This window comes from Aulonocara sp. 'chitande type north' Nkhata Bay, linkage group LG23 (assembly GCF_057382095.1).
Source record: "Aulonocara sp. 'chitande type north' Nkhata Bay isolate Kocher_YH1m ecotype deep benthic linkage group LG23, A_spYH_male_GT1.1, whole genome shotgun sequence".
In the NCBI taxonomy this organism is placed as follows: domain Eukaryota; kingdom Metazoa; phylum Chordata; class Actinopteri; order Cichliformes; family Cichlidae; genus Aulonocara; species Aulonocara sp. 'chitande type north' Nkhata Bay.
In genome coordinates this window covers 2,607,048-2,619,887 of record NC_141365.1, presented here as the reverse complement: position 1 = coordinate 2,619,887, position 12,840 = coordinate 2,607,048, and the positions used below count along the sequence as shown (strand labels likewise).

General features: G+C 43.4%; 1 protein-coding gene across 4 annotated transcripts in view; it reads left to right on the top strand.

The window, feature by feature from the left end:
* The first annotated feature begins 3,110 nt into the window (after nt 1-3,110).
* arhgef18b (rho/rac guanine nucleotide exchange factor (GEF) 18b) overlaps nt 3,111-12,840 on the top strand; it is a 31,649-nt gene continuing 21,919 nt past the window's right edge. The window contains exons 1-8 of one of the 4 annotated variants that reach the window (XM_086282143.1): nt 3,111-3,425; nt 3,830-3,980; nt 4,505-4,631; nt 4,736-4,790; nt 5,285-5,329; nt 5,644-5,718; nt 6,239-6,347; nt 6,571-6,754. In XM_086282143.1, coding sequence (XP_086138269.1) covers nt 3,259-3,425; nt 3,830-3,980; nt 4,505-4,631; nt 4,736-4,790; nt 5,285-5,329; nt 5,644-5,718; nt 6,239-6,347; nt 6,571-6,754 — 913 coding nt within the window. In that variant the 5' untranslated portion in view covers nt 3,111-3,258. Of the gene's footprint in view, nt 3,426-3,829; nt 3,981-4,504; nt 4,632-4,735; nt 4,791-5,284; nt 5,330-5,643; nt 5,719-6,238; nt 6,348-6,570; nt 6,755-9,907; nt 10,147-12,840 lie in introns of those variants that run through there. The other 3 variants (XM_086282144.1, XM_086282146.1, XM_086282147.1) reach the window with 3 other exon arrangements.

Genomic DNA, 12,840 nt, shown 5'->3' with positions numbered 1-12,840 from the left:
ATATATATATATATCTATATATCTATATATAGATATAGATATATATATATATTATATATCTATATATATATATATATATATCTATATATATATATATATATATATCTATATATATATATATATATATATCTATATATATATATATATATATATCTATATATATATATATATATATATCTATATATATATATAGATATAGATATCTATCTATATCTATATATAGATATCTATATATATATATCTATATATAGATATCTATATATATATATCTATATCTATATATAGATATATATATAGATATATAGATATATAGATATATAGATATATAGATAGATATAGATATATAGATATAGATATATATCTATATATCTATCTATATATAGATATATATCTATATATAGATATATATCTATATATAGATATATATCTATATATAGATATCTATATATCTATATATCTATCTATATATAGATATATATCTATATATAGATAGATATAGATATATAGATATATAGATATAGATATATAGATAGATATAGATATATATCTATATATAGATATATAGATATATAGATATAGATATATAGATAGATATAGATATATAGATATATATCTATATATAGATAGATATAGATATATAGATATATATCTAGATATAGATATATATCTATCTATATATAGATATAGATATATAGATAGATATCTATCTATATATAGATAGATATCTATATATAGATATATAGATAGATATATAGATATATATATATACACACACACACACACACACACACACACACACACACACACACACACACACCCCAGGTGTCATGGTAAATGGACTGGTTCTGCTCTACCCGAGCGCACTAACAGGCCTCATTCATCCATTCATTCACACAGGCACAGTTTTCTATGCTTTAGTGTTTTTATCTAACATTCACACAACCAATGGATCCGTTTGGGGTTCGTATCCTGGATCTGTGGCGTGCAGACTGGAGCAGCAGGGATCAAACTACCAACTTTAGCAGATTATTTGATGACCTGTTGTCAGCAGTGACCGTCTGCGTGATCGAGTTATGTAATGTTTGTCTTTCAGGTTTTAAGCTTCCGTCATTTAAGTTGATCTTTTTTAAAATATTAATATTTGTGCTAAGAGACTCGCTGGTGCAATCAGCAGCTAAAAAGCCGGACATCTTCTACAGGATCTGGCAAGTATTCAAGAAATGTATCTCTTAGACGGAAAAGCAACAACTGCTGTTCGTGATGGTTTTCTGCTCTTGCATATATGATGTTGGGGTGTTTTATTTCTACACCAGAAGTGACTGGACTTGTATGACCATCTGAACGAAGTACAAACAGACACATCAGCTGCATCTCAGCCTGTATTAGCACTGAAAAACATACTGATTGGCTCTGATGTGCCCGTTTTGTGATAAGAGAGGCCCACCGAGAGTGGGCTGAGCAGCAAAACAGCAGGAGTTACTCCCACACTGAGCTGAAATCAAACATAAAAAACATGTCAATAAAATCTGTCTTAACTTTGTTGGTTTTAGAGGCTCTGGTAAAATCCTCCGGAGCGCTCTCTGCTCAACTCGAGCTCAAACTCAGGAGGCTACATGCAGTAATACTCCTCATGGCGACGGGCTGCCGAAGCACAGCTGTAGCACCGAGCTGTCTTTGAAATATTTACTTATCGCTGCATTATTGAGGGGAAATTCCAGTGTTTATATCTGCACCTTCTTTTTAACTACATGCATCATATCCTCCTTTTCCCTCCTACTGAGTTTACACACATATTACACACATATCATTGGGAAAAGCCCATTTTTACATTGAATGAGGAAAACAGAATAAACCGTGTGGCTGGAGCCCCACCAGTGGACGTGACGCCGTGAAACTCTGACATGTTTGCTCTTATCGTGTCTCAGTAATAAAATGACACTTTTAGCTCCAGAATAAGATCCAGAAATTCCACGTTTGCCTCTTCTGTGTCTGTTCCCCTCACGTCACCTGAGCACACTGGTATATTATATGATTTATTGCAGGCAAGCCGCTTCTGGAGCTGCTGAAAGCTCAGCAAGGGAATAATCGCCAGCCTCCCAGAAATGACATGGAGACTAATGTTGGCTCACTGAGCAGTTGCCAGTGGTGACGGCGGTTTGTGGCATCATGTGAATCGAGGAATCTGTTTATGCAATGGAAATGCAAAGGAGCTTTCAGCGAGGGGCTGGAGCAGGGCTGCCGGCGGGGCCTTTCTTCCATTATTCACTGCAACTGTTCAAATGCATTCCACAGGTGTTAGACAGCTGATGACGTCTGCCTTTTCTCCTCGTGTCGGTTGTAAATTTGTGTTTATCGAGACTAATAAATGCCAAATGATTTGTTTTTAGCATCAGAGAGCAAGCCCTGCAGTCAGCCCTGTGAGCCTCCCAGTGCTCATCTCAGCGTCCAGCCTACCAGTGCAAAAGGATCTTCCTCCTCATTATCTCCTGCTTCTGTCACTGAGGACGTCTCCTTTGGGTGGACCAGTGATGACCAGGTGAAGCTGAACACTGAGCGTTACTATTATTTTAGGTTCTCAACAAATGCAATGACATTTACCAAAATAATAGTGATCCGAGGTCCGTTATGGACAAATGAATTCTTCCCTTTTGTCTGACTTGACCTTTAGCAGCAGGTGCCGGTCAGCTTCAGCTTTAACTCGTTCAAAGAATAACTGAACGCTAACATTTTACACACCAGGCTCCCAAAGTGTGTCAGGACTTCTATTCACGTCTGCTGTGTTTGTCTTGTCTTCGGGTGCCTTTGCGCTCTGTCCAGGATGCGTGTTCGGTGGTGAGCGACTATGACTGCCCCTGCATCGAGGAGAGCAGCAGTGTGGAGGACTTGCAGAGCATCAGCCCCTCTCTCAGGGACTCTGAGTACTTAAAAGATCTGCGGGGAGGTACGCCGACCTCGCAGACAACTGCATCCACAGTGACCGCAGCCACGGAGAGCGTCGACCTCCAGGAGCCTCTAAACACAAACAGTCCAGCCCTAAACCGACCTGCACACTCTTTTCTGAACACGCACTCCCCACACTTAAATGCACCGTTCCCGTCCTGCGAACAGCCTCCAGAGGAACTTCCTCACAACCTTGTGGTCACTCAGCTCAGTCCTAAGTTGTTACCAGGTGGGTTCACTGATTGCGAGGACTCTCTCTGTGGAGGCTCTGCAGTAGGGCGGAGCTCGCCAAGTAATTTGATCGGATTGTCGGGATCGATGGAAACGGCATCGACAGTGGCGATGGAGGGAGCAAAGGACCAGTGCTCAATGGATTTTGATGGAGAGCCAGACCTGGACAGCTTTCCTATTCTAATCAGATCCATGTCTACATCTCGGAGGCACAGCTGGGGTGTCCCTCTGTCCCCCATCAACCTGGGGAGGAGGTAAGACGCAGAGCCGGACACGCAGAAACATTTCAGAGGAAGCGTCTCCTGTTACAGTCCAAATCTACTTGACTCATAAGTCATATAATAAAGTTTCTACATAGAGAAACATCTTGCTTCAGTATTACTCAGCACAGTTGTCACGCTCAAAAACAAAAACACTTTTCTGCCTGTGTTATTTAAGTGAGCTGAACGTTTCCTGTGGTTGGTCTTTCACAGCTTTTTAAATAATGACGGTGAAGCTTCTTTGAGCTGTGAAAATGAAACGTGCACAAAAATACTGACAAAACAGAAAATACACACAAGTCATAGACTCCCTCTGTCTCCCACATGTGTGTGTGTGTGTATGCACATGCTTGTATATGTAAATCTATTTGCTTTGTGTTTGCTTGCCGTGCTGCCAGACTCAGTCTCGACACCAAGGCCATAGACAGTGACGGAGAGAGAGATGATGATGATGACGAGGAGCGACAGAATAGTCTTTTCCAGTCCACCTACAGCTGCTCGCCGTGTCCTGAGGAGGACTCCGGCAGTCCTGATGGCTTCAGCCTGAGGGTAAGCTGCCCAAAGATCAGGGTCACTGTGGGGGTAATAACTCAAAAGTGGCATCGAGGAACTAAACTTTTTTGTTAAAGTAATCTCACAACAAACCAAAAGCAACAATGTCATTTAGTTCCCTCTGAAGACGTCACAGACATGCAGCTCTGCGCTGAACTCGAGCTCAGTGATTTCCTCAAACTGCAGGATGCTGTTCATCTTTCAGAACAAGCAGGTGCATTTCTGTGACACTGCAATGAATGAACACATCAACCAGTGAGCTTCTAATAGTTTTTGGAAAAGACTGGAAGTCCCAGAGGACTTTTGGTCTGGGACATATGGACGATAGGAAAGCTGTAGGTGACCACAGCTTGGATATTTGATACTAAACAACAAATTAACTGAACCACAAAGAATTTTCTGACCACATTGACCAAAATAACTGAATTGCCGTCTGCATAAGAAATCTATCGTATACAGTAAGTGTGTGTGTGCTGCTTGCTGAGGAGTGGATACACGTGCGTTTATTCTTCTTCTGTCAGGACCACGGTGAGCCCGGCAGGCAGCTATACTCCCGCTCAGAGATCCTTGCTACAGACGATTGCTCCCGTGCTGCACACATTTCTCGTGTTGTACAGACATCCAAACGGGCTGCCAGGGCAGCAGGAGGTGGGCCGGCGGCTTTAACGCCTGTAGAACAAATCTAAGTTCAGGTTTTATCACCTGAAGGCATCTTTCCTCATAACTGAGCAGTTTATCTTTTTCACCTGTAGCTGAGGAATTTGACCCGGAAGAAAACCTGCATTCTACTGAAGGACAGACGCATATGTGAGTACACGTCATTTACATCAACATAGCTGCTCGTTCTCACCGTGTTCGAGAAGCTGTTTCTGTCGAGTGCAAGTTTAAAGATGTTTGAAAGAAGGAAGTAGTTTGATTACATTAGGAAACACGTCTTCTAAACTATGTTGAATTGTATTATTGCAGTTTTTGACTCCTTTAGTGCAGCAGTGCAAATCCTGCTCTGTAGCTTTAAATGGTGAGCTGCAGCTCTCTCACTCCCACATAGCAGAGGGGCTTTCCCCACTCTCTGCTGACATTTCTGCTCCATGTCATATGTCAGCAACCTTCTCCTCCCACAGTTCCCTCTCCCAGCTCCTTAGATGGCCCCTTTGTGTCTGTGTGTGTGAGGGGGAGGGTTATTTTATATGTACCCGGGCGGTGTGCGGACACAGCACACGGGGGAGGATTCTTCTCAAAATCAGCACCCAGCTCCTAGAATTGTTCTCCTCCACTTAGTCTCAGTGTCTTGTTTGTCTCAGGGTGATGGTACAGAAAGTTCTGCAGGAGCTAAAGAAGTACCACGGGTAAGTAAACAGGAGAGGGAGGTCTGCGTGCTTTCACTGCTGTAGCGGCGTCCCAGTCTATAAAGCACCAGCAGAGCCAGACTGTAGAGCGTGCGTGTGCACACACTGCACTGTAAGTGCAAGCATGTTTTTGCCATGTTTTGCATGTTGACATTGTGCAGTGACACGGCTGTTATCACTGGGAAAACACTCACCGAGTCTAAACCACACTCTTTGTTTTTGTACAGTTTAAAGACTTGAGCCACGACAAACACGTTTCTCACATTTGGAGATTTTTGAATCCAGCCTTTCATTGTCATTGTTGTCATTGACAGAGAGAAGCAGAGAAGCAGCAGATCAGACGCCAAAGATTCAGGAAGTGTCACTTGGTACGAGTTCCTCTCTAACGAGTAAGTACGGCCCTCACCGTTGTTCCCCTGTGACTGCAGCTCATCGTCTCACATTTGGGATGTTTGTGATCTCAGCGAGTCCTGGGAGGAGTTTTATTAGCCGTCGGTGACGGGATACAAAACTGAAAGCAGTGAAAGACAAAGTGCTGATACAGTGCAGGCTGCTCTTGGTTCTGCAATAATGTGGTTTGTTTTTATAGAAACCATCAGAAAACTGTTACTAATCAACAATGTCCCCTGTTTGCCAGGATGAATTTCTGATGTGTGCTTCAGGGGAAGTTTTATGGGTTTTTATTCCCTTACTATGTAAAGCTCCCTGAGATGACCTGATGCTGCACAAAAAAGTCAATTGAAACTCAACAAAGAGTGTAATGCTTTTAAAGTCAGGGATAGCAGTGGATCATCTGCTTCCATCTCACCCTTTAAAGGCTGAAAGCAGAAGAAAAAGACGCCACAGAGATGCTGTGGTGTCTTTACACTAGCCTGTAGTTTATACTTTACTCTCTTGCTCATCTACCAGGAATGAAGAAGAGGAGGATCGTATAGAGAAGGTGGAAAGAGGCACAAAAGTAAAAAGGACTCTGAGCTCTCTCAGGAACAGGATGACCGGCTCCTTCAATAAAGACAAGGTAATCCTGTGAAGCCCCTATGACTTCATGGCGAAATATAAATGTACCTTTTGCACTGAAGTGCGTGGCACGTTTGGCCTAATGATTGCATCTTAAAGCAGATTGCAATCTCTATCCGAATTGTATGTCCTGCCTCAGCCATGAGATGTCATGTTTATTATGTCTGAAGAACACAACATGTGCATGAAAAAACCAATCTGCCTCTTTCCTTGTTCCTCTGCAGGGTAAGAACCGCGAAAAAGAGCCTCAGAAAGACAAGGTGAAGGACAAGGACAGGGAGCCCAAAGAGAAAATGTGTGGCATTCACAGCAATGGGCATCATTTGGTGCCAGGTTCCTTCTCCAGTTGTGCCACGTGCTCGTTGTGCAGCAAGGCGCTGCAGAAAAAGCATGGCCTGCAGTGCACGAGTGAGTAACACCACAGCCACAGGTGTACACGCACCCACGCTTCTTCTCAGTCGGACACATATGTGCACAGGTGCCGCGCTCATGCACAAGCTCGCATCTATTTATACTGCATGCACACTCACTCGCCCACTTAGTGGCGCACTCATGCACACAGGTAAACAAACCACACACACATGCACATACAACACGAAGAGCTTGTGCTCACTAAACACCCGTTCAGCCTCCTCACACTGACATCTTTGTCAAAGCACATACATGGAATCAGACAGCAGCTTTCACCACCCGTCACAGTGACTGTGGCTCCTCTTTGGGGCTGTAGAAGACATTTTGCCGTTCCCTTCCCTTGTTAGATGCTAAGATGACACAGCCTTCCCCTTTCCCGCCTCATCATTACTTTACCTCATCAGGTCACACACCTCGGTGAACTTGTTTGGACAAATTCTTGCAGATGTTTCGGTGAAGCTGCAGCTCGCCTTAGATTTGTTTTTCTAGTTTGCAACATATTTCAGATTTCTGCTGTCTTGTACGTGTTGAATGAGCTCGAAGTGGAAAAGCTGAGCCTCGCTTTGTCTCAAGGTAACCAAAGCTTCATGAATCCATTGGTCTGTTACTCTTAAGCCAATCAAGGGCAGCGTACAGGCTATAGTCAGAATAATGTTACCGAATGTGTCTTTGCACATTTGGAAGATTATAAATAACTGCAACAGCTTCTGATGAACTACTTGTACCGTGCATGGAAGAAGTTTCTCAGTGAAACTCTTTAATAATGGCAGTCGTGTTAGTGGACGTAGACGAGAGTTAAGAACCTTTAGTCTGTATTATTCACATCTGACCATAACGTGTCTGACAACTTTACTCAAGTAAAACTAGTTTGCGTGTCAAATGTTAAGCTTCATGTCAGTAAAATGATAAAAAGTCTCTTCTCTTGATAAAGACGATGGCAGCACAGGTTTCAAAACTGCATCTGACCAAACCACAGCGCCACATTTGGAGAAGATCAAACGCAGCATACCAGCACAACAACCTCACATCAACTGTTGGGCACGGTGGTGGGCGGGGCAATGCTTTCAGCTCGTTTTGCAGCCCCGGGACTGGACACCTTGCACTCACTGAGTCCACTGTGCACTTCTTAGTATACAAAAGTATTCTAGAGGCAAATGTGAGATTGTCTGTCTGACCAAACCTGGGTCACACAATAGGACAATGATCCCAAGCACAGCAGCAAATGTTACAGCAGAATGACTGAAAAAGAAAAGAATCGACGTGTTTCGATGGCACCGTCAAGTCAGGTCAGTTACATTTAATTAGTTTAACTTATACAGCACCAAATCACAACAACAGCCGCAGGGCTCTTTATACTGGAAGGCGAAGACCCTACAATAATACAGATGACCTCTTTGAGCAAGCACTTGGCGACAGTGGGAAGGAAGAACTCCATTTAAACAGGAAGAAATCTCGTTCAGGACTCTAGGAGGGGCAGTGACAGGAATGCTGTGGGCGGACCTTAAGAGCATAAACAAATGTCCACAAACCTAAAGCGATGCAGTTAAAATGGATGGTTCTAGACACACTCTCAGTATTGATGTTACATCTATGTTTATACAGGTTTGTTAAAGTGACAGTTTTAAACTCCTACTGGGTATTTCCTTTCCATCACCGTGACTGATGCTGGCAGTGTGGACTTTTGTCACATGTGTTGACATTATTGTAAACCAGAGGCCGTCTTCTCATAAGCCATGTGGTCTGGCTGTTGAGAATTTCACATCAACAAATAAAGTTTCCAGTAACAAGGAAACAGAAGTGTTCTCAATGTCATCACCATTTCTCTTTGCTTTCACTGGCACATGTGGATGGGAGCACTGGGGGCATTTAGTCATTCTGTGCTATTGCTTCATTATTTCATGACTATAACCCAATATTTCCTTTCTCCCTCTATTCTGTGGCAGACAAAGGCCATAATACGTCCAGGATATTTATACACCGTGCAGTCTGGCGGTCAGGATGTAATATATGGTTGTTTCTTATTGTTTGCTTATTAAACAGAGCTGCTCTGGTATCCTTCAGCGAGGCTCGGCGTGCCACACATTCAGTGTCTTCCTCTTTGGACTGCCTCTTTTTTGACATCTTCGTCTTTCAGCTGCTCCCCTTAAGGGTGGATCATCTGCCTCCATCTCACCCTGTCCCTAGCATCATCACAACGACCCACTACATACCACTACATCCACGAATCCCCTCTTTTGTCCTCCTTCCTTTTCTTCCTCCCTTCAACATCCTTTGCCCAGCATATCCACATCTAACCTTGTACATCCTGGTCACTCCCAGTGAAAGTCTGAGCATCTTCAACCATACACTGTCATCTTGTAAACCTTCTCTTTCATTTTGCTGCTATCCTTCTGCCGCAAATCATCCCTAATACTCGCGGATGAAGCAGGCTCTCATCCACCTGCTCCCCGGTCTCACTACAGATCACATTGTTGCCTGTAAATATCATAGTCCACAGAGCCTCCATCACTGTGTCAAAGAAGAAGGAAGGGTCTTAGCAGATTGCTGGTGTAATCCTATCCTCACCTTGAACCTGCCTGTAAACCTGCTGTACACCCTGCACCACCCTCACATCCTTCTTCACGCAGTACCACAGTTCCTCTCTTGCTTTCATAGATCCACAGAAACCACAGTGCAGTTCTTTTTGACTTTCTCTACACTTCTCCATCAGCACTCTCAAAGCAAACATGTCTCTAGTGTAAAGTAAAGTGTGCGTGTTAGTCCCCATAGGGAAATAGTTTACTTTCTCGGCATGAGGACACTGCTGTTCACTTATCGTCACCTCTCAACAACTCTTTCCCATATCTTCACGGTATGACTCATCAGCTGTATCGCTCTATAGCTGCCTCAGCTCTGTACATCACCCTTGTTCCTGAAAATCAGTACCAGTACACTTTTCCTCTGATGCTCGGGCTCTTTCACTCTCCGAGATTGTGTTAAACAATCTGGATAAAACAATAATAATAATTATAATAATGCATCTGTTACATTTCTCCATCCATCCATCATCATCGCTGCTGCTGCTGAATGAAGTCACAAACCCTAGATGCTCATGTGTTGTTGTTCCGCGGACACAGGCGTGAGAAAACAAGTGAGTGTCCCTTTAATTTGAACTCAGCCCTGTGGGGATTCAGCCTGTGGAATGCGTCGTTTGTATGCCAGAGATTGTTCCCAGTGGAGACACAAACTGGACAAAACCGAGTATGTGGGATACTTGTTGCTGATCTCACTGGCCGGTGTGTTTTATTTAACTCACGGACAGACTACAGACTGCAGCTGATTCAGGCAAACCCGAGTCTTCTTGGGCGGTAAGAAGCGGCTACTGTAGCGATGGTCTCAAGCGGGATCAGGTGGATAACTCCCGTTGTTTCCCTCTGTGGACTTTTCAATCATTCCTGTCGTTAGCTAAGCCAGCTAAGAGCTAATCAAAGCTAACTAGGAGCTTTTTTCTTTTCCCTCCAGTGTTGACTCGGTGTGATAATAAGGGCAAGACACATTTACTTCCCCGAGAGTTTAATTTATACTTAGCTGGCCCAAATTAGCTCCCAGCTATTCTCAGCGTAGTGCTGGCTACTTATTAGCCTCGCAGCGCTTAGCGTGCTAGCTCGCGAACAACCTCTCCTTCTCGAAACACAAGGTTAGCTGAAAGCTTGTGTCTTTGTGGCGTAAACAAACCCACAACGCCACGAAACTCGTCTGTTTGTTGAACTTTACGTGGGTTTTTCGGTGACTTTGCTCTGCTGCCGGTTGTAGACTTTGCACGAAGCTCAACAGGTGATTGCTAGCGTTAGCTTCCAAGATAACTTGGTGTGCCTGAAGTCTTAATTTACTGGCGTTTCCTCTCATGTAACGTGTTTCAAACGGAGCGTGTATTCACGTTTACAGCAGTAATGTTAGAGCAGTGTTGACCGAGGCTGTCTCCACCTCGTTTCCATCAGCCTCCTTTATTTGTCTTTGCTCCCTCCTCTTAGCTGACTGAGACCCAGGCAGCTTTTATTCCTTAAATGTATATTCTTCAGTGTATTAAATGAGATGCTTCCCATTCCTCAGCCGGGCAGGTGATGCCCCTCTGCCAGAGCTTTGCTGGCATCAGGCGATAGGAATGCCCCAGGCTGAGGGGTGACCATTCAGCCTGTCACCTCACTCTTCAGCCTTTCTGTTCTGACTGGGTCACATGGTGCTAATTGTGCTTGGCAGGTCTACCAGTGCATAACAGCCCACTCCACTGACTCTGGGTCTCACCCATGTCTGCCTGTTAGCACAACACTTCTTTATGCATCACTGCCTTTCCTTCAAGCATGCCCAGCTCTCTGAATGTTTGCATTTTACACGATTGAAGGTTTGGCTCTCACACTAGTATTCTCCTCCTGTGGACCATTGTTGTCTACTTTTATACTGGTAACCTTTGGCCTAATTAATCAGGAAGGGGGGGGGGGAAGCACCATTACCAAGAAAAAGTAGAATGGTTTGGACCATTACTTCCAGGAGTGAGAACCAGATTAATCTAATAGTTCAAACCCAAGCAAGGTCAAGTGTACGACAATGAAGGCATGGTTGTTGTGCTAATTTATGTTGTGCATTAGATTATTGGTGGTCTTCTTTTGGTGGAGATGTTTCACTTCACTTTGTAAACTGCGCCGCTTCCCTCCCGTTTCATTAGATGATGTCATTGGGTTGTCTGGCCTCTTTGGACTTTGTCCCAAATGTTTTTGTCGCTAGTGTTTTTGGGGATTAAGAGTAACTTCTTTCTTTTTCTTTTTTTGCATGCATGATTGCACAGGAAGCTTTGTGCTAGAATGTTTTTTTTAAAGTGACCTGTTTTCCTCTTTACCTTTAGTCGATCAGCTATTTGTGGTAATACGGTTGATTGGGGTCACACATGCTTTTCACATGCTTCAAAACGATAAGCAGCCTACTTATTGAACTTTACCGTCAAGTTAATTTCCTCTCAAATTGTGACACTGCACTGTCCAAGTTATTCTGTGGAAGGGTGATATGTTTAACTTCTATTGTAGCTTACATGCTCTCTCTGTGTTTTCTCTCGGTTTCCTATCTAGTTGATAGGCATGCATTTAGTTACTGTGGATATCCATATCCATGGTTTAATAGCTGTTTGTGTCAGCTCTGCAGTGGACTGACCGAGAGGACATGCTTGAAAATGCTTTTCATTCACATAAATCGAACGACGTTCACATACAAAGGGCTCTGGTTCTCTAAGTCATGGGAACCAAACGGACTGCCTTAGTGACTTTGAATGCCATGTGTGGGATTCTGGTCATAACAGAGCCACTGGATCCACTCACAGCAAGCGTCTATAGTCAGTGTTTTTTGTTTAAGTCGTCATTAGTCTGTAAGTGAACAGTGGATGTGACCTAAAATGAGCTCTTGTGGCCCTTGACAGCAATTGCAGTGCTAGCCTCTATGGTTTAAAGCCTATACTTAGAGCTGTGACAGGGTTATTGCTTTCACATGAATTAACACAACAGCTTCCTGTGTTTTTGCACTTTGTCTTTGCTGTGAGTTATATATATTTTCCACAAACCAGGCTGCACCTTCAATCTGCATCTATCATATAGTAAGGAATAAAGTAAAGACATTTGTGTGTGTGAAGCAGGATCGCAACGAGAGCTTAAGATTGACAGAAATGCACAGCTGCTTGAATCTGAGCCACCCGAGCACCATCAGGTAGCCAGGCGTTCTTAAATTCTTTCTAAATAGATTCAAAGCCATCATCGGCAAACTCACAGCTGCTTTAGGATCTAAAATGTGCATCCTTTGTTAATGCATGTTGTAAAACCACCTGCGACGGAAACTGCAGTTTCACAACCTGACAGCGTTTCTGGGCCGCGTGTGAAAACAGTGTTTACATGATGTGATGTGTGAAATAATGCTTTCCTGTTCTTCTGTTGACCTCTGCCAGATCCAATGCCGGGCATGTGAGATAACACATTTTCTCTAGAAGTGGAGTAGCAGCACAGCTTTTTTTTTTTCTTCTAATTTTCTATCAGTTACAGCAGAGAGCAAAGTATCATTTTCACTTCTAG